The sequence below is a fragment of the Crocodylus porosus genome, unplaced genomic scaffold (assembly GCF_001723895.1).
Source record: "Crocodylus porosus isolate Cpor-Errol unplaced genomic scaffold, CroPor_comp1, whole genome shotgun sequence".
Taxonomy (NCBI): domain Eukaryota; kingdom Metazoa; phylum Chordata; order Crocodylia; family Crocodylidae; genus Crocodylus; species Crocodylus porosus.
This window is the reverse complement of record NW_017728886.1, coordinates 35,175,491-35,201,103: the sequence shown is the minus strand read 5'-3', so window position 1 is coordinate 35,201,103 and position 25,613 is coordinate 35,175,491. Positions and strand designations below refer to the sequence as shown.

Genomic DNA, 25,613 nt, shown 5'->3' with positions numbered 1-25,613 from the left:
CACTAGGACAGTAGTAAAATACTGGAACAAGTTAGCCAGAAAAGTTGTGGACTCTCCATCTTTGGACATTTTTAAGACCCAGCTAGGCAAAACTGTGGCTGGGATGATCCGATTAAGTTGGGGATGGTCCTGCTTTGAGCAGGGGGTTCGACTAGATGACCTTCTGAAGTCCCGTTCAACCCATTTTTTTTTTTTTTATTCTATGTATTTCTGGTATCGACTTTTGGAAATGCACTATAGTTTTTCGAGGGAATATGTGTGCTCTCTTTTGTATTTATGGTGCAGTGAAATGATGTAAAACTAAACTAAAACTTGCTAAACTGAGTGGAACATGTTCCTGGGCATCTGTGTAGAATGAATAGGGTTTTCACTCTCTTACATACACTCAGATATGTGTCATGGGTATCACTTGCTTACTTTTGTGCAACAGCCTATACAATGGAACCTGCTTTGGTAGATGTTCCATGATTTGCTGCCAGGAAGCACTGTCTCCAAGAATTATGAATGCACAGAGCCAGATTTTTTTTTTAAATCCTTGTTTTAACTTTAACTGTGATATCACTTCAATGGGTGAGACTGTCAAGTACTTCCTTTTTTCTGTTCTTAGGTAGAGAAACTTCTCTTTAAAATAATTAACATGTATTGAGTAAGAAGGCATGGCCACAGACTTTGTCCCTATCAACAGTGTCATCCCTATTTGCACACATCAACACAAGACACTGACTGTGCAGTTGCTGAATAAAGCTGTGCAATAACACGTCATGGCACTAACAGTGCTACTACACTACTATGTAGTATCATTAGGCTGCTGTGCAGTAGTGTCACTTAATGTTTGCCGGCACTATTGCACAGTAACTCTGGTTACTGTACATTTAATACTTGATTACACAAGTACTAAATAAATGTGCAATGACTGTGACCGCTGGGACAGTAATTATGTTTTTTCTGTTTTCAAAATGCCTTCACATGATAAAGAGAAGCTTCATTGTTTCTTTTTACTGGCAAACCAGTCTAGTATCAACCTGTATATTGAAGAATGTGCTATTAGTACAAGTAAGTCATTTGTAGAAACTCCTGGTGTATGTATGAACAGTCCTGGAGTGAAATTGGCTTTTATATATGAGTGTAGTGCTGTGGAAACTAGGCAAGGCTGAATTTACAATAACTTGGTTCATTCACAGGTTAAAAAGGGTTTCTTTTTTGGTCCCTTGAAGTTAAATTAGTTCTGTTCAGTCATGTTTGAGTTCTTCATCTAAGGACAGTACTTGTTCCAACTGTCTTTGTTATAAATGCAAACAAATTGAGTCCAAGAGTGTAAGAAGTTAGAACTCAAACTTCACTGACATTACTGAGCTCTCTCATCACAACAGATAGGCCAGTAGAGTTCTAGCTGCTTTCCATTATACTGCCTGATCTTGTAGCCAATCAGTACAAGGCCAGCAACATGTGATTAAGAACATAACCGTGAATGAATACCCCAGCCCAGCCTCTGCTCCCCTCTTCCCTTTCGCTTATAGTAATGGATTAACGCCACACGTCTTTGCTGCTGCTGCTTTCCTTTGTGGAATGTCTTACTGGTGCAGCTTGCCAGATCATCGTTTCCTTAACTACTTACAGTCAGAGGTTTTGTTTTTGTGTTTGAGAGCAATATTAAAGAAGCATTTTGAGCGTGGGAAACGAGCACTGGAACTGTATTCCAGCTGTAGAAGCTATATTGCTAAGACGCAGAAGTTTAAGATGCAGCTGAAGCTCTTACTTTAGGACATTTTGGATACACTGTAAGATTGATAAGCTGCAGCTATGTACCTTTATGGCAGTGAGGATTATGAAGTGGTAAGAAGTGAGATAACAGTTATTTCTTGGGTTTGAGCTGCTTTCAAAAGTTATTATGCAACTTTGAATGTGTGATCAATTCTGTTTCCTTTGTTGAATAATTACTGTTTTGTTTTTTAATAGTTCTTCTATGGTACTAAATTACAAAATTTAGTTTTGCCAAGTATATTGTAGTATGCATTGGTGGAAAAAAATCATTGCATTTCAGCTGTTAGTTACTAGTAATATAATTATGGTTGTCTTCATAATATAAATTTGGATCTTTTGAATACTGTGGGTCACATTTAGATGTCAGGTCAGTAGACTTTTTCTCCACAAACAAACATAGCAGGATTTAGTTAGTGCTGTAACTTTATGCAATACTTCAAAGTATATGTACACGCACTGAGCTATCAGTGTGGTGGTATACATATGGAAACTTTAGAAAACGGTTTATTTTTCTAGAAAAGTTCATAACATTCTAGCTTAATGTCTAGTTTAGACTTTAAAGAAGTTTATTTTAAAACTAGAATCTGATTTTGAACACACTGTAACTAGATTTCTCTGTAAACTATAATTGAAACACAATGCTGATGTAAGAGGAAATGGGGGAAAAAAAGTGGAAAGAATTGCTGTTTATCCCATGGTGTTGGTAGCGGACATAAACATTTGCAAATTTTGTAGACTGGGTTTCCAGTGCTCCACTGCATTCAACATGAATGGACCTCTGCACCAAAAATAGTTCATAGTGATATAACAATCCAACCGCTTTTTGGAAATGTTAATAAACCCAAGTCCTTTTAATCATCAATAAAAGAAGCTATTCTGTAAAGCATAAAAATAATGTTCTAAATTTTTAAAAATGGCATGTCTTTTATATGTAATTTTCCATACAGATTGTTCTTATTTTGGTTGTTGAAGTTATTTTTCTGAACCTGAAAGTGCCCTCTATAGAAATTGGAGCATTACAACACATTTCAGGGGATATTTAAAAACATTGTAAAAATGCATTAGTGTTTATTTTTTTTCTTAATTCTTAGTAGATACTTTTTGTGACTGTGATTAAAAATATTTAAAATTAATTTAATAAGGAGTTACAGGACAGTAGATGGGGGAAAGTGTTTATAGCCAGGGGTTTGCATTTTAAATTATTTTATATGTAATTAAATTACTCAAACTTCTATGAACTCTGCAGCATACAAATCAAATGCAGATGTAACTATACTTTTTCAGTATATTATGCTGTTATTCCATATTCATTAAATTGTTAGTCTCCCAAAGAGCTTTGAAATTTTGCACCAGTTAATTTTAGGACCTTTGTTATCAATTCACCAATATCTTGGCAATTCTGTTAGTAAGCCTGTAGTATTTTAAAGGGGTTGGTTTTCCACTCCCTTGCATTTTATGTAGTTTTTTTTTATACTGGTAAAAAATGTTCGTTTGGTTCGTCTTACACTCCCTCTGGGCTCTCATTGCATCTTATGTATTCACATATGAATGAAACAGAGAATGAGACCTATGCAGTGGGGTGCCATGCAGAATTAGCATTATTGGGTATGTAGACATTCATAAGGTAAACCCAGCGATTTCAAATAGGAATCCATAGTGTCAAAACCATCTGACCTCATCCTTGTTGAGTTTTTTGCAACAGAAAAATTACTCTATTAATTTTCTATAATGAAGAAAGAGGTGAAAAAAACCCAATAAAACTTGATAAAGAATAGTTTTTGTAATAGGATGGGGTGCCTAGGGGTGGCAGTGTTACCCCCAGGTCCTTAACCAGGTCAGTCTTGCCCTACAAGCATCCTTGTTCTCGTCCACCATGTCTTGTTGGTATGATGAATATAGGGATGCTACCCTTGAGCTTTAGGTTTAGACACAGTCTGGCTAGATCCTAATGACCCAGTTGTCTCTAGACCCCTTGACATCCTGTTTCCTTGTGGATGGTTCCTGAGTCTCTCAGCCTTACAGGCCATATGTGTGGCTCCAGCCACCCCAAGCCTTGCAGATGATACTGGCATTGTCTTGCCTATAATTTGGCCCCTCTCTCAGCACCAGCCTCTCAACAACCCTCTCTTGGCACCGGCCTCTCCACACTGTAGTGGGCCCCCAATGAAGCCTCCCCCTTCCCCAAATAGCCTCACCCAAACCACCAGTGTTATCAGACAGCACACAATAGCCAATCACCATGAGTCCCTGGGCTGTAACGTAACACAAAACTCACATTATGCTCTGCCCCTTTAAAAGAGTAATACTCCTCTCTGAGGTTCAGTGCCTAGTAGGCAAGGATACCTTATGGGCTTCCAGTGTCCCCTTTGTTCTAAGGGTAGCATATCTGCCAGCTACCACATCTCTGGGCCCGCCCCTCCTAGAGGCTCCTTCCCCTTCAGCTACTGGTAGGAAACCAACTGCCTGGTCCCAGCCCTAGGGTTTATATGGGCCGAAAGCCCTGCCTCCCCTGGCCGGCCGACTGGGTGCAGGTGCGACCAATTCCCTCATTAACCAGTTGTCATGGCAACCTGCACCTGGAGTTTCATCTCCTTGTGCTCTCTCACCAGGGAATCTCTGCTCTAAGAAGAGCAGGCACCTTCGTGCCCTGCAACAGTTTTCTAAATTCGGTTCTGCTAAATTCAAAAAAAGTTATGAAACAGTGTTTTGCGCCTAAAAAGATTAAGAACCACTGCTTTAAGCTATTGGGGAAAAGGGGATCACAGCTTCCTTATCTGGCAGATTTGTGTGCGTTTTATTATAAATGAACGAAAATGAAATATCTTGTTTCATGCAAAAAAAAAGTTGCATTGTACCCAAAACATTTTCCTCCTTTTCCCTTTTCCCTTCATTTTCCATAAAGATGAAAAAGTTAATTCTAATTTGAATAATTTGTTTCTGGTTTAACAGCCAAATAAGATGTGATAAAAGTATTTATTCATACCATTCTATGTAGTGATATAGAAACAGAATTTCTTGGTTCTAAGAACTTAACAAGGTATTCTGCTTAATAATCAAATGGTAGGATATGACCTATGAAAAATTTAGGCAAGTATTGTGTATTTTTTTATATTATTTTATTATCTCTTTTTTTCTTTTTCTTTTTTTTCTTTTTTCACTGATCTGTAGTTTATAAAGCCATATGTTCTGAATTGAGGAAGAAGACGTCCATCCCACACAAACAATTACCAGTGAGTCACTGCATAACTGCAAATGCAGCCAAAAGAATGATAGCACACAATCTGAGGGGTCCCTTTTAAGTTCAAATTCACTATTAATTTCTAATAATTTTAAAGTGAATTTGAAGCATACTAGTAGTGCATATTAAATTTGATTTTAGCCTACAAGACCTAAAAATAAAAATACAGGTTGTCAAGAGGCCTGTATTTTCATAAGCTGTATCTTCATAATTAGGGCCAGTGTAGTTGTCTAAAACCAATATACATGTCCGAATTTTGTTGTGATTAGTTTGTGGTGGTGTTAAATTTTCCTCAACATATACGAATGATCATAACCAGATTTGCAGTGGTGTTAAACTGCTGAATTTCAGCAAACACCTTCACAGTAAAATGAACCCTATAAATGTTGCATGTGTCTTCTACCTTGTGTACATAGCATGTGTATGACTTTAAGATAACTTTACCTTAATTCAGCATAGCTAAATATGTTCAGCTTATATCCACAGAACTGAACTTGTAGGATGAAATCCTGATCCTACTGAAGTTAATGGCAAAATTCCCATAGACTTCAATGCAACAGGATTTGCCTAGGGCAGTCTACTCTTTCCCACAGGGAAGAATAGAATTCTTGTTCTGTGGAGTACCAGAATCCTCATCTTTTTCTACCCTATTTCTGGATGTTATTCTAAATTTCTGGTGTCTCTTTCTTCAGCCTTGCTTAGAGTCCTAATTTATTCTATGCAAAAAAGTCTCAGCATTTGACAGCATCAGTAGAGAGATTTTTGCTGCTCTCAGCAGACATGTTTCTCTAACTAGAAAGTCACAGTGATATTGCTCCAGGATCAGTTATCAAAAGAAAATTTTAGGATTATAGCTACTTTTCTGGAAAAGTAAATTTATCACTTCATGATATGATGACAGATGATAGATTATTAAAGTCTTCAATAAAGCTGTTTCCTTTAATTTGTTCCAGTATGTCACAGAGAAATCCTGAGACTCAGTATATTGAATCTATATGTGACTTCTTGCATTTTTACTCTTCTTCATCCATTGGGTGTGTCTAGGCCAATATGATTCTGAAGTGCTGGAAGAACACAATATCCAAATTATATAGCACTGCAGCAATTATGGTAAAAGGCAAATGCAATTTTTATTCAAGAAACATGGAATTGTGAGATGTTTGAATGTAGCAAACTATTCAAATTGCAACTTTCAGGAGCCCATGGAAAGCCCAAAGTACACGATCAATCCAGTACACGATGCTAGATTACTCAATAGAAAACTGATTCTGGCACAGGAATATATTTATAACACTAAATGAAACTTGAAAAACTGCATCTGAAATTCAAGAGAATAGTATGACTATTTTTGATGAGTGTCTGACACTTGAGTTTGTCTGACCTACTTACAAGGACCAAACCCTATTAGGAAAGTAAACAAAACCACTGGAAAAACTGTACTTTCAAAATGCAGCAGCTCATTTTTATGACAACAGGTTAAGCTGAGCGTATGTCTCCTTTTTCCTCTGGTCTGAAATGAAAAGACATTCAAGTTAATTATTATAGCGCTAATTTTCTAAGCACTAAATAGAGAGGAGTCCAAACCTTTTAAAAACTACATGTATCTTCACAACCAGGGACTGTGTAGTTCTCCTAAACAAACATAAGTCTTGAGTTTTTCTGTCATTCATTTGTGGTAGGGTTAAATTTTACTCTACATATAAGAATGATCATAAGCAGGTCTTCAAGTCTAAATGCAAGTCTCTCTTACACTGTCTTAGCCTTCTGGAAAAAAAGCCCAAATAATTAATGCCAAATCCTCTTTTCTGTCATTGGATAAAGCTTGAGAAAGAAGCAATTCATAATACACTGCAAGTCTCTCCTTTCACATAAGGAAGGTATAAGGAGTACAGAATAAATAGACATTGAACATTTTCCTGTACATGTGATTATAATGAATGATGTAGTGGGGTCTCTTATCTATTCCAGATTATCTTCAAGATTTTGTGTGGACTTTTTATTTTAAGAGAAATTGGTGAGCTCTGTTCCCTATCATATTTTCTGTTATAGACACATACTCTGCTCTTGTGGTCAGTTAGGGTGAGTTACATATGACAACTCCTTTGCCTCTAATTCTTTATTATTTTTAAATCAATTATGTGTACCAGTTCAGGAACAAACATGTCATTAAATGTAGTAATATAACCCTCAAAACTTCAAGGGATACCAGTTACCCTCTTAAAACTTCAACAGTTGATATTAAATAATAAAAAGATTGATGATTGAATGTTAAATATACTTGTCAGAAATATAAGTCTTCCTTTCACTGCTGAATACTGGTAATCTCCATGAATCTCCATTTAGAAATAGGAGGTTACAGTTGCATATTTTTTATTTACAATATTTTTGCTCAACAAATATCAGTTATCTCCCTCTGGATATCTTAAATGATACAGTAAGTGTATTCTGTAGTGTGTGCACACTTGGAGGCTGACCTTCAGGCATTTGTTGGTGATTTTGCTGAGACATACAAGAAAATGGGACTGACACTTAAGATTCAAAAGACTAAGGTCCTCCATCACCAAGATCTTAATGAGCAGTCCCCAATTCTGGCAATTCAGGTTCATGGTGGGACTGGAGAACGCTGGGTGTTTCCCGTACCTTGGAAGCCATCTCTCACAGAAGGCTGACATCAAAGAAATCCAACATTGCCTCAAATGTGTGAGTGCAGCCTTTAGAAGCCTGAGGGAATGGGTGTTTGAAGACTGTAACATCAGATCCAAAACTAAGCTCATGGTTTATCAAGCAGCTGTGATCTCCACCTTACTGTGGGGACCTGAGATGTAAACAATGTAACAGAGACACCTCAAGTCATGGGAGAAGTATTATCAGCACTGCCTGCAGATGAACTTTCAAATCCAGTGGTTCATCTGACATTAATGTCCTCTCCCAAGTAAACACTACCAACCATTGAGGCAGTGATCATCTGACATCAACTTCACTGGGCCTGCCACATCATCCAGATGTCCAACAGTAGACACATGAACAAGTGTTATTTTCTGAAGTCAGTCAAGGCATATGCTCAAGCGGAGGGCAGAGAAAACGCTTCAAGAACATTCCCAAGGCCAACTTGAAAAAATGCAACACTGACATTAACTCGTGGGAGATTTTTACACAGGACTGCCACAAATGGAGGAAGGCTTTCCTTGTTGCAAGGATCTCAGTATGTTGAAACCTTATGATGACAACAGGAGACAGAAAAAGGGAGTGGTAAAAACAGCATGTCATGGACTGAACCAAGAATCCAAAGGCACCCACCCTGCAAAGACTCATTTATCCCAGCTGCAGCTGAGTCTGTGGATCCCAGATAGGCCTCATCAGCCATCTTCAGATGCACAGATAAGATAGTCGTGGAAGATGATCATCCTCACCTGTGAGGGATTGTTGATGATGGTGACTTTAAGAGAGCATTTGGCATACTCCATTGCCACTGTCTTTGCAATAGTGATTTGTGACCTGGTTTATAGACCCTTAAAACAGACACTTCAAAACTTAAATGCCTAAAGTGAGAACTAGTTGGAATTCAGCTTCTTGAAACCAAAATTGTGATTCTGCAAATGTCTACTCTCCCCCTGTCTATATTACTATCTTTGGCCATCTTCAGAGGAGCTAAGCCCCATGCTGCAGAAGTATGATTAAAGCAGAGCGCTCCAACATCTGTTTTGACTGACCCTAAGGAGAACCTTGCAAATCTAACAGCTGGCATTTAAACAGAATGTGCAAGTTAATTAAGATGTCCATCTAAACAATTAATGTTATCTACAATTTAGACCAAGCAAAAGTACTAGAAGGAAATTGCCTGCAAGAAGGCTTTAAAATAGATAGTCCAAACACATCATATTGTAGTTTTAGTATGAGTACATTATCATAAGTCGTGACTTACTTATGAAATGTGGTTTGTTCCATAAGAGGTGTACTTCTGTTAAGTTTCTTAGGGCACGTCCCTGCGAACAGGAACATGTATTTGCCACAAACGGGAACATGCATGTGTAAGGCTGGCCCCAGCAGCCTCACCTGGGGTCTTGGAGGCTCTAGGGACTGCAGCCATTGTGATTCGGTGGCAGGGGGCCTGGCCGGCAGCTGGAGCTTGGATCCAGCTGGCTAGGCTCCTGTTTTGGGTGGTGAATACTGCTGCCATGTGCACCACCCCACTTCTTTCAGGTGGGTGGGGGGGTGCAGTTGACACCAGGATCTCCTGGTTTCAAACTCCACCCCCCAATGCTGCAAATTAGCAGTACAGGGAATGCCTCCATATGTGACGTGTACAGTGTGCGGCACTGCAGACAGGTCTGCGGTGCTGCATACCACATGTGCAAGCTCATCCGGACATGTCCTTAGATAGGTTAATAGAATAAAGAGCAGGTCTATAGGAGAGTGTAAAATGAGAAGATGTTTGTTGTCATTAATATACAGATGAGCTTGACTAGAGAGAAATTGGGAGGGACGTCCCAAGAAAGGACTGGGTGCTCATGTAAACCTATGTGAGCCCTCTACTACTAGATATTGGTAAGCATCTCTACAGACACAAGGCAGCAAGACAGCAATAATTGTACATCTTATACTTTGGGGTAAACAATAAAATGTTAGATTGCAGACCTATCTTCTGCCTCTTTAAATGAATAGTAATGTATCAGTTCACTTATAATCTAGGTAACACCTAAATTTAGAGGCACCTACACTCAGTACGTGACTCAGTATTATTTTTTTTAACCTTAAATCCCCGAGTCATCTAAGGTCTTGCTTCTGCGTGTGCTCAGAAATGTTTCTATCGGAACAGTACTGAACCAATCTCAAAATAAAAGCCAGATTGAAATCCAAAAATTAACCATCCTTTTGCCATTCTACCTGAGAGCTGAAGTTATCTGCCATTCTGAGTTGTGAATTCCAAGTGAAGGGAAGCATCTCCCAGTCATGTTAAATAAGGCAACTAGTCCTGGAGAGGGGTAGGATTTAAGAAACCCCAAGATTTCTTTGGTGGCTAATTGTATGACCAATTCCCTGCTTAATATACCTGTTGTTTTTATCATCTTTTGAAACACTGACTCTTTCAAGACTCCAAACTGAAAGTCTGAGGCCCCCTCTGAATGTACAGATAAAGTTGCAATTAGATCTAATGCGTGATCCACACAATTGCACCTCCTACCATGCCACATGTGAATAGCAAGAGGTGCAATTGTGGGTTAATGCATTAGATCCAATGGCACTTTACTGCTGGTGAAGGGAAAGCCTGATCTTGGGCTCCCTCAGCATTGGCACGAAGCAGGTTCCCATGGCAGGGAGCCCCCTTGGAACTGAGAGCCTCATCTTGGTCCTGGCTGCATGTGTGGTGCAGTCAGGATGGAGAATCCTGCAGTCACAGGGGTGTGTGGAGGATCTCATGGCTAGGAGATTGCAGTGGCTGTGAGACTGCAGCAGTTGCATTATGCAGGCTGCTGCCTGGAGCCCCCATGCCCCTATATCTGGAAAACCACACTGGCTGTGATCACTAGGCTCCCCAGTGGTTGGGAGAGCACAACAGCTGTGGTCTTACTGCTGCAGACTGCCTGCACGTGCAAATTAAAACTGTATAGAAACCAGCTATAAAGTTATTACACATTTCCAAGCAGTAACTTTATAGCTGTTGGACCTTTTTAAGATACAATAGTTAATTTGCATGTGTAACAATCTAAATTCATTATGCAATTAATGAGGTAATTGCAGTTGATATAATGTGTAAAGAGGACCTGGGTGTCTAACTCTGAATGCTGCTCTGAAGCCAAGAGTTTAAAAGTCAGGGACTGCGATGCTTAGCGTTTTTGGATCTAGGTTGTTTTTAGTTCTGAGACGGATTCAAGTAAACAGTAGCTGGAGATGGTTGAAAAATTGCTGATACAGTAGCTGTTTGTTGAAAGAACCTTAATTAAATTAAATTGGAAATTTTTCACAGAAATGTCAGAATTTCATTGAAATGCCTGTGGAATTCCCAAAAGGTTTAATTTCTATAAGGATGAAGTATTTTGTTTTGACTTTAATATTTCGTACTATAAAATACCTGAAAAAGCCAGTCAGCCTCTTGACTCTCTGACCTTTGAGTTTTATTCTGTTGTTCTCTGTTGTTTCCCCTCTATGCAGCATTGGAGAGGGCACAGTTGGAGTAGTGCATCCAGTTTTGGGTGCCATACTTCAAGAGGGACGTGGGCAACCTTGAGAGGGTTCAGAGGAGGGCCACTTGTATAGTTAGGGGCCTGCAGGCAAAGACTTATGAGGAGAGATTGAAGGACTTGCTTCAGCCTCCACAAGAGAAGGCTGCTGAGAGGTGATTTTGTGACCACCTACAAATTCATCGGGAGGGGGCAGCAAGGAATAGGAAATGCTCTGTTTATCCCAGGGCACCCTTTGGAGTAACTAGGAATAATGGCCACAAATTGACGGCGAGCAGATTTAGGTTAGACATCAGGAAGAACTACTTCACAGTAAGGGTTGCCAGAATCTGGAATGGGCTTCCAAGGGGAGGTGGTGCTCTCCCCTACCTTGGGGGTCTTTAAGAAGAGACTAGACGTACACCAGGCTGGGGTCATCTAACCCCAGTGCTCTTTCCTGCTCAGGGCAGGGGGTCAGACTCAATGATCTACTGAGGTCCCATCTGACCCAAATATCTGTGAATCTGTGTGTGTTTTATGCAGTCATAATATGCAGATATTCCAAAGGATCAGTTTTCTATCACTTCTCTTTGAAGGTGATTGCATAGACAGGGGATTTTGCTTGTTCTCAGGAAGTTATATCTAATATTGAGTATAAATTTTCCTTTCGTAGTTTTCCCATTACTGTTAGTTTTGCTTACATTTGCTATGATAAATAATGTATTTTCCCCCCTTTTGGTATATATAACCTTTCAACATATAGCCAAATTATACCTATTTAACTCTCTCAATAATTTCTCATAAGTTGATTGTGGTTTCCAGAATCATATATTATGGGCATGTCTACTTTAACTTTAGTTATATTGCTACTAAGAAGGTATATATTATCTGTTTTGCAAGTGTGCATTTTGTAATTCTCCAAGGACAGGTGTAGCTGGAGTCTTTGTGGTTCTCAGAAACCTTTTAAAAGTCAGTATTAGTTAACTTTTGCAGGTGAAGACAGTCAATCATCCTCTTCCCATGAATTGTCCTATCCATGGAATTTACATGTATTTTCCCATCTATATAGCAGAGTTTCTCTGAAGAGCAGGCAAATCTTTCTGATGTATGCCAACTTCACTTACATTAAGACATCATAAGGGGGTTGTCATTTTTCACACCATAAAACGAAAGCAGTACAAATGACAAGTTGTTGATTCTAGTCTTGCTGTATTGACAGTTTATACCACTGCTTTTTGCCATGAGGAAAGGAAAGTTCAGCTATGTAGGGTGCATACAAATGTTATATTTCTGCTGGTGCAATCACAGCTCGCTAGCGTGCATGTACAGAGCCCCTGGCTGGGTGTCTATGGTGCAGCTTGGGCTGTCTATGGTGGACCTAGCTTGGACCCTGTAGTGCTTGTATGGTGCTCTATCACTAGGTTTTTCTACCAGGAGAATAAGACCAGTAGAGTTCTCTCAGATCTTTTGAATGTTTGTACATACCATAATAGAAACGTGCTATTTAAAAGAGATGGTGTAGCACTGGATACATTTTGGTCTTCCTTTGAGACACATGCTAATTAAATTACTTCATAAATTGAAAACTGGGTAAAAAGGTGAGAGAGAGAATCAATGTCTTGACTAAAAATCCAAAGCAGAAAAGTTATATTCTGTTGAGCAGAATACAGTTGAATTTAGTTAGTTAATGCTTGAAATTACTTAGATGATACATACTATGTAAGCAGCAGTTGCTAAATATTATGATTTAGTAGCTGTATTTTCAACAAAGAAAGATTTTAACTATGTGTACTGGAAATGTATGTGTGGTATACCTACAGCAGAAAGATTAAAGATAACAGAAGATAAATTTCATGAAAAATGAATTCTTAACAAAAAATAAATTCTCATATGAACGGATGATTCTAGGTGCATGTGAAATGTATAGTCACTGATGGTAACCACTTGCCTTTGATACTGCCTTGGCAGGAAAAGTGCAGAGGTAGTGTGGTTTTTCTTCCAGATTAAAAAAAAAAAGTGGGTTATTTTCTATGGCTAGATGCCCTTTCATCACCTAAAAAGGATTCCAGCATATTCTTGTTTTTTGTAAGAACTAGAATTATAATCAGGTAATGAAAACAACATTGTTGTTACTTTACAGAGCAAGGACTTGTTGATTTTGCTTAAGAACTCATATGCCTGCATAACAGTTTTGGTAAAAGGGATTTGTGATGATTCAAGCAATCAGTTTATGAATTTCAGTTCGGTTTGTTTTGTTTTTTAATTCATCTGCTTCTTTTGGTCTTATGACTGTTTTTAACTGTGTTCCGCCTTATCCTTGTTATGCTAATAAAATGATGCTGAGGTGTCTGTCTTTGACTAGGCTGATTGCCAAAGACTATCAGTACTTGAATTCATTTTACTTTCAGAGCATACCTGCACCCGATAGCATGATGAGGGTGGGGTGAGCAACCAGGAGCTACCATCAGAGTGCAGAGAGAGCTGGGAAAGGTGATACTCTTGTCTCTCCTCACTCCCTGCTCCCCAGCAGTTGGTCTTCTGCCCAGGGTTGGGCAGAAGCTCACTATTCCTCTGACTTAACTCCATATAAAATCAATTTTCTCCATCCCCTCTCTTTAGGGAAGACAACTAGAGTTTAGAGAATGGAAGACTCTTAAGAGAATAGAGATCTGTCTTGTGTACCACAGTTTGGGAACCCCTGGTCTACTCTCTTACAGTGCAAGAGATCCAGCTTGCTAGATAAGGATAGGGCTGGAAGAGAACCCAGAATGCCTACTCATCCTCAGCAAGAAGCAGCAATTTCCCCTTCCCTCCTCTGCCACAACAGATGGGGGCTCATGCTGACATCTGCAGTCTGGTGGTGGTAAGAGTGGGCAGTACAGGCTCCGGTCCCTAGATGACACGTGAAATAGCCACCTACCTGACTACCCTCAGCAGCACAGAAAAGATCTTGAGAAAGAAGGAGAAAGAGAAGAATACATATACACTGCAGGCTTTCAGGAAGAGGGACCAGAGAAGCACGTGTAGCAGTGATTCAGTTCCTTCTGTTTAATTTTACTGAGAGAGAAGTGTGGATAACTTTTCCACTGGTCCCAGCACTGTCAAAGACATATCCCATGCAGCAGAATGAGCATTTCTACTAACAGTGTGGTGGTTTAAATTATTATTTGACTTTTTGGCAATGCAGCTTTCCTGATTCCATTATTATTTTAAATCCCAGATATTACAGCGTGACCATTTGACATCACTTATTAAAAGACAAAGAAACTTATGTAAAAATATAAATTGTTTCTGTGAGAAAGCAGTCATGACAACAGGCAATAGCAGGAGAAACAAGAGAATTATGGTATTAACTTTTCTTGCACTAGCTTGTTACTGAATGGAGGAAATGTGTGTTCACTGTTATGCAGGAAGCTGTCACACTGAGGTAGGCAACATCAGCTATTGATATTTGGAGTGCTGAGCAGTGGATATTTAACTGAGATAAGTATGAGAGGAGACCCAGGAAAGCAGAAAGAGCTGGTACAGCTAACAAAACTAGAAAAAGATATTTAGGATGTGAATTTGAAGGAAAATTGGTCTATCATGACACTGTTAGAACTATTATACCTTTACTTGTGGAGAGAAATGAGTTAAAGAAAGCAAATGTTTTTGTAAATTATGTAGGCACTCGATGCACATTATGGTCAGGCTGCTTTGTAGTGTTCTCATTTGAACATAGTTCATTCCCTTCTGTGCCCTATCCAGTCCCTTGCTCTGCTCTCTCCACCCCTCTCCCTTTCCATGTCCACACTGCAACACTGGAGATCAAAAAGTTTATTTGTGCACCCTGTCCTCCACCCCAGATCTTCACTTAGTTCCTTGCATCCCATGTCTTGTCTTTATTTACCTTTACCAAGAGTGGTTAGATTTTCATCCTACTTGTGTCTCTGCTTCCTGTGTAGCTTTGGGCAAGTCATTTGCTCTATCTGTTATAGTTTTTCCATTTAAAAAAAGGGGTGATAGTGATAACCTGCCTCACTGGGGGCTGAAAAAAATAGCAGAATTATTCCAACTTGTAGAATTCTATAACAAGTTGCCTGCTGCTTATACTAGGGTTTGAATGATAGATGTAGACCTGTAACATTTATCTCTATGTTAAGACTGACCCAGAATTTGGCAAAAATTAGATATTCCCACCATATTAAGAATGTAGAGATACATATCTTTCAAGATCTTCTCAAGATCTTTCATAAGACTTCATCCTGCAAGATCTCATCATACATAGATTGAGGGGTATTTTTTCTGTAACACCACCACAAGCCAGGACCATATCATTTTGAATGAAATAAGACATTACCATGCATCTGAAATGATAAAAAATACAATGCATTTATTTATTGTACAAAACGTATTATAATGTTCAACAAAGAAGAGCTCTGTTTTACAATTAACATGTTGCAGCAAAATAGTATGTTGCATTTGTGTGAGTCAGGTCAGGTCAAGGTAGCCAAAGCAGAAGTCATTGGAGTCTACATGAGAATTAAGTTTTCCCTGGAATGTACAGTGATTTCCAAGATGACTGTTGAAAAGAATGTGTTCAAGTTTGATTAAGTTGACTTGACTTGTTTACAAAGTTTTGTCTGTTCACAGTGCAATGTGTATTCTGTACAAAGTGAAAGGTAGGCCCATTGAAATCCTCTGCGTGTAAGGGTCAAGGGAGAGCGGCACGGGGGAATATCATATCTTAGGCTACCAAACCATAAGGAAGAGGTGGACAAGGCCTTATTTAAATAACTGACAGAAGCTTCTAAATGTCAAGACCTGATTCTCATGGGAGACTTTAATTACTGAAACATCTGCTGGGACAGAAACATAGCAGTGCACAAGCACACCAGGAAATTCTTGGACTGTGTTGGGAACAATTTCCTGATGCAGATGGTAGAGAGTCTAACCAGGAGGAGAGGGAGGGGGTTCTTGACTTGCTACCTACAGAAAGAGAGGAATTGATTGAGAATGTGAAGATAGAAGGTAACTTGGGAGATGGAGACCATGAAATAGGAGTTTAAAATCCTAAGGGGAGGAAGGAAGGAGAGCAGCAGAACAAGGACACTGAACTTTAGAAAAGCAGACTTTAAGAAGCTCATATAAAAGGAATCGGATAAAAAGTGGAAAATGGGTCATATTACTAGAGAAGAGCATAAGAGTATTTCATGGTTGTGCAAGGAGAAGATTAGAAAGGCTAAGGCATGATTTGACATGCAATTGGCAGGGACATAAATGGTAATAAAAAAGGAATTCTGTAAGTGTCAGGAGTAAGAGGAAGACCAAAGAAACCTCTTACAGAATGCATAAGGCAATCTAGTTTTGGATGATGTAGAGAAGGCTAGAATATTTAATGCCTTGTTTACTTCAGTTTTCACAAATAGGGGAAGTGACCAGATACCAAGTGTAGTTGGCAACAAAGATAAGGAAAGAAACAAACAGCCTGAAGTAGTTACAGAACAACTTAGGGATTACTTAGAGAAGCTAAATACTTTCAGATCAGCAGGCATGGATGGGATGCATCCTAGGGTACTGAAAGAATTGGCTAAAGGAATTATCTATCACAGGGGCAGGCAATTATTTCAGGTGGAGGGCCGCTTACTGAGTTTTGGCAAGCCGTCAAAGACCACATGACAGGCAGCCCAGGGCACATTAATATGAATTTTCTACATTTTTTAGGGGCCCCACGGGCCAGATAGAATGGCTTGGTGGGCCGCATCTGGCCCACAAGCCGCATTTTGCCCGCCCCGATCTATTATCTTTGAGAACTTGTGGAGTTTAAGTGAGGCCCTGGATAACTGAAAAAGGGCAAATATAGTGCCTATCTTAAAGAAGGGGACGGAGGAGGAACTGGGGAACTACAGACCAGTCAGCCTAACCTCAATACGCAAAAATATCATGGAGCAGGTCTTCAAGGAATCTATTGTGAAGCACCTAGAGGAGAACAAGGTGATCAGGAACAGCCAGCATGGATTTGCCAAGAGCAATTCATGCCTGATCAACCTGATTTTTCTTCTATTATAAGGTGATCCTAAGGTGATCGTTTGCATCTTTGTGCATTGAACGGAGAGCACTGGATGTGTTATGCTTTGACTTTAGCAAGACTTTTGGTATTGTCTCCCACAGTATTCTCATTAACAAGCTAAGGAAATGCAGACTCTATGAAACTACTGTAACATAAGTAATTGGTTGGATCACTGTGCTCAACAAGTAGTCATGGGCAGCTTAAAGTTTAGTTCGGAAGGAGTATCAAGTGAGGTAACCCAGCAGTTTGTAGGTCTGGTATTGTTTAATATCTTCATTAATGATTTTCAAGATGGGATCAAGTGCACACTTAACAGATTTTCAGATGAGACAGAGTTGAGTGGAGTTGTTGTATCTGGCTGTGTCTACACAAGACACTGCACTGAAGCCTGTGACTAAGAGTGGTGTCATGTTGCAGAAAGCGTGATGCGGCACTACTGCAGGGTAGTCTTGGGCTACTGCACAGTCAGCATCACAAAAACGTAATTTAGTGATGCTACTGTGCAGTAACTCTGACTACTACAAAGTCATTAGTACTTGTATAAAGTACTAAATACAATTTTAATAGTGTATAAAGTACTAAAATACAATAAACACATATTTGTTTATATAAGTACTAAATGACTGCATAGTAATTACTGTGAAGTCAGCATCTCTGTAGATACAGCCTCTGGGGGATAGGGCTAGGATCCAGAATGACCTGGATAGACTGGAAAAATGGTCCACAATTTACAAGATGAAATTCAACAAGAACAAGTACAAAGTCCTGCACTTGTGACAGAATCCATGCATGTACAAATACAGTCTGGAAAATGATTGGCTAGGCTTCAGTGCTGCGGAGAAGGGATTACAGTAGACAAAAAGCTAAATAGGAGCCAACAGCGTGTTCTTGTTACAAAAAAGGCTAACCGTACTGGGTTGTATTAAAAGAAGTGTTAGTTGCAAATTTAAGGAAGTGAACTCTGTTCAGCACTGGTGAGGAATCACCTGGAGTACTGGGTGAAGTTTTGGGGCCCACTCTTCAAGAAGGATGTGGAGAGAATAGACAGATTGCATTGGAGAACAACAAAAATGATTAGGGGCCTGGAAAGCAAGACTTATGAGAAAGAGTAAAAGAATTAGGGTTGCTTAGTTTGAAAGAGAGAAGACTGTTGGGTGATTTGATGATAATCTTCAAATACCTGAAGGCGATTATGAAGAGGATGAAGATGGCCTCTTCTCTGTGGCCACAGGGGACAGGAGTTGGAACTTCAGCAGAGGAAATGTAGGTTGGAGATTAGGAGAAACTTTCTAACTATGAGAATGGTCAAGCATTGGAACAAGTTACCTAGAATAATTTTGGATGCTTTAAACAGACAGTTGGCTGGGATGGTTTAGTCAGGGACATCCTGCTTTGAGCAGGTGACTGGACTCTGACCTTGTTAAGTCCTTTCCAGCCCTGCTTTCCTGTAATCCTAATGGCAGATGTCTTGTTAAGACATAATTATGTTGAATGATTTATTAAGTAATTTAAATTAATTCATTTTTAAAGGTCTGCAGATTACTAACAGATTCCTTTTACTGCCTGAACTAGTTCAGATATGTAAGAGGTAACCTGAACCTTTGTGTCAAAATAATTTGACATTCAAAAATATGTTAGGGTTTTTTCTTCCGTTATCATTCACAAATACAGAGATACTAGCTTGGCAATGGTCTAGCCATGGTAGTATGTTGCTCAGCATGAGCTAATGTACCTCCTCTTTGGCAGAGATTATATTCGCTATGCTGTAGTACAGTGATTCTCAGCCGGGGTGCCAGAGTCTCTCAGGATGTGAAGAGATAAGCAGATAAGTAAATAAACCCAAGCTCAGTCTTGTCTCTGCCTGAACAATTCCCAGACCCCACTGCCCAGCCCCTCTGCAAGGATGTAACCATTGTAATATATAAATTCGTTTTTTTAAATTAAGTTCCACACAATTCACAAAAGTTATTGAGGGGCTCCTCAAGATCAGTGAAGGATGCCTTGAGTCCAAAAAAGACTGTGAACTACTGCTATAGTATGTATCAGTTGCTTCTGAGTAGGAAATAATCACCTTATTCATCTCTCCATCACAAGTATGATTCCAATAATCATCTCTTCCAGACTAAAGTTCTTCCTTGAGGAATTAGAGGTAACTAAGGCAAATAACTGGAAGCTTGAGACCTTTAAACAAAGGAGTCTCAGGTCCCTGTCAAGTGTAAATTTAATGGTCTAATGGGATCTGAGGAATTTTATTGTGGAACCCAACATCTGTAGGTCCTGCCGTGCCAAGTCTAGTTTTCCTCTAAAATTACCAAAATTGAAATGCAGTAGAGGCTATATTTTTTTTATATAACTGGGGCATTTTAGGGAGCCTAGACTATTTCTAGTGAGACCTCAATTACTCATATTTTGGGTTTTTTAAATAATGTTATCTGCATGTTTCTCCTTTATAAGAAAACTTCAAAATATAACTTTAAGTAATTGCTTTGGATATTTTAAGCTCATCTCACCAATATCAAACAGTTCAAGTAGCAGGGTACTTATAAAGCAGGGGTCAGCATCCTTTTGCCCACGCAGGCCAAAGCCTGTAACCCAACTGTGGCCAGGGGCCGAATGTTCTCCCTACTCCACCCTCAGCAGCCAGCTGCTTGAACTCACTCTCACTGTAGATTCCCAGCCTCCCTGCAGCAAGGGAGAAGCAGACATAGTAGACCAGCAGGCTCCACAATGGAAGGGGATGTTGTAGAAAGGAAGGGCGGCATTGAACAGCTCTGTGTCATTGATCCCCTGCATAAGCTTGGACCTTCACAGGCCAGATTGGACCTCCTTGTGGGCTGGATACCGCCCACAGGCTGTAGGTTGCTGAAACTTTTCTCAAAGTGCTGTAGGGAAATCACATTCTGTCTCCTTGGAGAATGTTTGGAAGTGCGATAAATTAGCTCCAGGCACTAAAGAGTGGATAGCTGAGTAGTATTAGTGTAAATAAAAAATCTTTGAAACGGGTATTATTTACTGGCATAACTGTGTAATCTCAGAATTTTTTATGACAGTTTCTTGAAAAACTGTACCTGTTTGTTTGGGTACATGCCTAGAACATTAGTTGCCCCAACACTTGATCAGTTGACATATATATTTGATTGCATATTTTCACTGTGGTTCTTAAATAATGAACTGTTGAATACTTACAAAAACTGAAATGTCTTGATCTTCAAAATAATACCCAACGTAAAAGTCAACCTGAAAAGAAGCTAGAATAAAATATTATCACTTCCCTTCAGGCACTTTGTATTTCAGTATGGCAGAGGGCCTGAGCCAGGTGCCTAAGTTCTGAGGAGAGAAGAAAATTGGACACGGTTGGCCTGCCATTTTCTATTGGTTAAGCAGGCCTCCTTGCTCGACTCGTAGGTGTTTGAAATCATCCTTTGGCAGCAGATAATTCTCTTTATTAAGTTTGGATCATAGGTGTTATAACCCTGTAGATTTGAATAGTCTTGGGGAACATATATGTTTTTTAGGTATTGGAATATCTTAGTGGAGGCACTTACAGAATTATTTAGATCTGACCTTTGTGCTTACCTCTCCCACCCCACATATCATGCCTTGGATTTTTTTTCTTTGACTTTCTTTTGCTCTGGGATGGATGAGCTGCTGATAGACATCTCTTCCTCTTCTGTTTTGTCTGTGGTTTTCTTTATCTTGGTTATCTTAGCAATGCTGTTGAGGTCCACTTAATTTCAGTTGTGCATGACCTTGCCTGCTTCAGCTAAATAAAGCATAGCATGCATAGAGATAAAGGAAAGGTAACACTGGGCTTTGTCTGTCTTAATTTTAATTGCTTGGTATGACTTCTTTCATAAATGAACATGCTTTGGCAGTGATAACCACATAGGACGGGGTGGGCAATTATTTTGAGTGGAGGGCTGCTTACCCAGTTTTGGCAGGCTGTCAAGGGCTGCATGGGTAGCTCTGCCTCTTGACAGGTGTCCCACCCCCTGGTCACCATCTTGGGACCAACATCCCAATGTCTTGGGACCAATGTCCCAGGGTCAGCATTGGTGGGGCCCAGAGCAGGGCACAGGCCAGCAGGGGTCTGTGGAGCCAGGATAGGCTGCACCAGCAGGGAGTGGGGAGCTGACCCAGCTCCACAGAGCCCCTGCCAACTAGGACCCTGTACTCCTGCCACCCTGCTCTAGGCCCTGCCAACACTGGCCTGGGAACACTGATGTGAGCCCTGTGCTCCCACTGCCTCCCTGCCTGCCCCCTCCCAGTGCTCCCCAGCCCTGTGGTACAGCTGGGGGGAAGCACACAGCCCTGAACCCCTGCTTGCCAGAAGGGAAGAAGCTGGTGCTGAGCATGGGGAAAAGTGGCCCCTCACCTGCCCCATGGCCAGCACCTTGCACTGCAGGCACTCGCAGCCAGTGCAGGGCTGCCTGGAGCAGACACAAGCAGCCTCATGTGGGCTGCAGGTGGCTGCAGTGTGGGGTGCTGGCCATGGGGCGGGTGAGGGACCACTTTTCCCCAAGCTCAGCACCAGCTTGTAATCCACCCCACTGCCAGCCTGTCAGAGGGGCTGGGTTACAAGCTGGTGCTGAGCGCGAGGGGGGAGAGAAAACAGTCCCCCCCCGCCCTATGCCCGGCGCCCCATGCTGCAGCCATTTGCAGCCTGCGTGGGGCTGCCTGTGCCTGCTCCGGACTGACCCACGCAGGCTGCGAGTGCCTGCAGTGCGGGACGCTGGCCATGGAGTGGGGGAGGGGCTGCTTTTCTCTGAGCAGGTAAGGAGACGCGGGAAAAGGTGAGTGCAGGGGGCAAATGACCCCTCTCCCACCCCATGGCCGGTGCCCCATGCTGCAGGTGCTCGCAGACTGCATAGGGTTGTCTGGAGTGGGCACAGGCAGTCCCATGTGGGTTGCGAGCAGCTGCAGCATGGGGCACTGGGCGTGGGGTGGGGAGGGGCTGCTCCCCCCCTCTGCACTCCTGCCCTGCCTGGGGTCCCCTCCCACCTTACCTGAGCTTCCCATGCAGGGGCAGCCATGTGCTCCCAGCCCAGAAACCCTGGCTGGGGCTTCTGGCTGGGGGACGGGGCCAGGTGGGCCTTGCTGTTTTTGGAGCCAGATGGGCTTCCCCTGGATCCTGCTGCCACTTTTGACTGGAACCAAGGGCAGAGAAATATTAATTTTCTACATTTTTTAGGGGCTGTATTTTGCCCACCCCTGACATAGGATCATGTAGTTAACCAAAAGTGATTCTTTTTGATACAGTGGGTGCATCTATGCATGCATTTTACTGTGGAGTACACTAATTAGCTTCACAGTAAAGTGTCACAGTCTACACATGCAGTAGTATTAGTGTGCAGTAAACTAATTAACTCTGCCGTAAGATAGTTCTGTTGGGGACAGTACTGTCTTACAGCAGGGTACTTTACTGCACTGAAACAGTTGTGTATACATCGACTGTGGGTGTACAATGTGCCCAGTCAGCTCAGCCAGCCAGGGGCCTGCTCCACCCCAGCTCAAATTGCTGCTGTCCTGGGCATGTAGACGCTATACCCAGGAGCTATTAACTCTGTTGTGAACTATTCCAGAGTTTGGGTCACATTCATTTCATGTGTAGAGGCACCCAGTATGTATTAAAAGAACAAACAGCATGCTCAAGACAATTCATGTAATGATCTGTATGTCTTCTATAGGTTTTTTGATTTTTTTTTCACATTACAAACCTGCTTTTGAAAATCAGTGTTTCTCCAGTTAAATCTTTTTCACAGCCCATTTTCAAGCACCTCTCAGTCAGTGCTTTCAGTGGTTTTATTAAGAAATGGGCTCTCTCACTAGAAGAGAGTACAGAAATAGTATCAAGGTTATGTAAGAGGGATAAGACAATACTTTTATATAGAAAAAATGGGTTATGTTTCCAGACTTTTATGAACTGATTATAACCTGGGACCTGGTTTTGTCTTCACAGACTTGCACTTAAATCTCTACACTTATATTCTTTGAATAAAGTGTAGAACGTAGTCTGTAGTCTCTGCATTTTACTGTGACACTTGCACTTAAATCTGTCTGGGTGAACTCTTTCTCTGTCTGGGTGAAGTTGCACTTAGACCGTACTAACTCTGTGGAATATTAAGCAGTTTTACAGTTAAAATGTGCTGTGAGCAGTTGCATGCAAAGGGTTAATATCATTTCTTGCTGGTATAGCTCTGACTTGTCTCTAGAAACCTGGCAAGTACAGGTGTGCCTAGAAACTACCTGGGCTTTATCCTTGTGTTGGGTGTTTGGTTGGGGCTGAGGGAAGTGCCTCCTGGGATGCTGGAGGACTGCAAATTGCTTGTGTTATCTCCATGGAGCAGACTGAAGTTACCCTAACTCAAGCTAGATAGCACAGCCCACAGTTACCCCTCACCTGAAGTGGTGTAACTTTGTGAGGCTCAGGGGGCACTTAGCTTGAGTTCATGAGCTTTAAAGTTTGGATGCTCACATTTTAAATGCCATTAGTATGGTATAAGTGTAACATGTAACTTTACCCAATATAGGAGGTGACCCTGTAATGCATGCCATGAATGTTTTGAATCGTCAATATGTAAGCTCTTAATGGGAACCTCTATAGAAAGAGTTCTTAGCTGCACCCTGGCATTTGGTAAGAGGATTATGTAGTTTAAATCTCTCTCTCTTGTATCTGGCATTAAACCTTTACTGAGATTTCTTTTTTTGCCCCCTAAGAGAAGCGATATTCTTTGGTCAAGGATCAAGACCTTATGATCCTATACAAACATTTTTGCTATATATTTTTTCAGAATAATGTCCAGTTGTCGAGGCAGGAAAAAAGACCGAGTGTTAGAGTCCCAAAGAGAGAGAGAGAGAGGCGTTTTTTTTTCCTTTAGTGACTAAGCACTGCAGTCTTAGTTGAAATATCTTCAAGAAGATGCTCTACTAGTCAAAGGAACAGGACATATATATATTCTATGAATGAACAAGCTATACTAGAAAATATGTTGATCCTGTCACTGATTTCTGTTCCAGCAAAAGAGTGACTTTCAGGGCCACAAAATCTGCACAACTTTTTATAGAGTTACCTTAATGGTCTTTTTTTCATTTTTTAAATAAGTGAAAGGTGCACTCAAATTCTGCAGAGTTGAGGCCATAGAATTAGATTATGGTAAAACAACCAAAAGGATAGATAGTAACCTGAATCATTTTTATAACTGTTTCAAAACTAAATTTTTCTTTAAAATGTCAGTATTAGGAAAATTTAAATGATGACTCCATTGTTTGCTGCCTGCATGAAAGGCTAAAGTCAATTTCACTTTGAAAAAAAAAGTTACAGGAGGGCAATCAAAGCCAAAGTTTTCTTTCAGATTTCCTTAAATGGTACTTTTTTCTGGTAACTCTTTCCCACAAAAGGAATGCTGTCTCATTTTTGGATGAATTTTTAATCTGACTTTCTATGAGAAGGCATTAGAAATGAGTTTGCAATGTCTATAGTTTTATTTCAATCATAAACTATATTAAAGTTGTATTAATCTAGCTTATATAGTTTAGCAAGGCCATCAGCATCATTTCTTGTAGACTGTTCTTCTCTGTTGTAGATTTCAAGCACTATGGGCTATGGATGTATGCTTAGGCTTTAGAGATTGTCATGTACTCCTGATGTCTTGTTAAGTTATTTACTTAAACTATATTACTTCCCAGATTTAAGTATAACTGACTGAAAATGAGTACTATGAAATATAAGCGGGATTGAGATGATTTCCCATAAGAATTATGGATTTTTCTTTAAGCAAAGTGCTTGTTTACATGGCAACTATTAATGGGGATCATGACATGTTAGATTTTTTTAATACATTCTTCACCAGATTAATGTTCTAACTGAAAGTTTGTAGGGAGAAAAATGAGAAAGCTTAGGTGTAGTGATTGGTGTAATTATAGGAACACAGGAACCTGCAATTGTAGAAGTGTCTCAGTGAGAAACAAATGAAAGCCCTGAGAGTTTTCAGTTCTCGTGTTGAATTGTTTGTACACTGTCACTTACAACACAACATGTTTCTGATTTGAATCTGTACATTTTAATTCCTAATTTAGCATTGCATGAATGGTTAGCTTTGGAATGATTTGGTGTTTAAACTGCTGAAACCATCTATTGTTTTTATATCATACAATACAGATTTATTGTTTGGTTTAATATTACAACATTGTTAAGACAAATAATTTTAATACATATATTCCTGAATATGATTTTCAACCTTTCCTATCAAGCTTTTGTTTACATGTTTTGCTCACTCTTTTCCCCCAAGTGCACTAGTAATTCTTGATTTGACTGTATCAACAAGAAATTGTCAATTTAAAGTATTTATTTATGGAAAAAAAAACATAATAAAATGAGTCCCTGTTTAGATACAGTGCTGAACTGGAG

At 40.2% G+C, this 25,613-nt stretch overlaps 1 protein-coding gene across 3 annotated transcripts in view; it reads left to right on the top strand.

The window, feature by feature from the left end:
• The window catches only part of CACNB2 (calcium voltage-gated channel auxiliary subunit beta 2), a 408,974-nt gene that overhangs the window by 227,729 nt on the left and 155,632 nt on the right, over window positions 1-25,613 (top strand). Inside the window, exon 1 of one of the 3 annotated variants that reach the window (XM_019532364.1) lies at window positions 1,507-1,833. The exons of the other annotated variants lie outside the window; for them this stretch is intronic. Within the exon in view, the coding sequence (XP_019387909.1) occupies window positions 1,801-1,833 (33 nt within the window). The 5' untranslated portion in view covers window positions 1,507-1,800. Of the gene's footprint in view, window positions 1-1,506; window positions 1,834-25,613 lie in introns of those variants that run through there. 3 annotated transcript variants of the gene reach the window in all.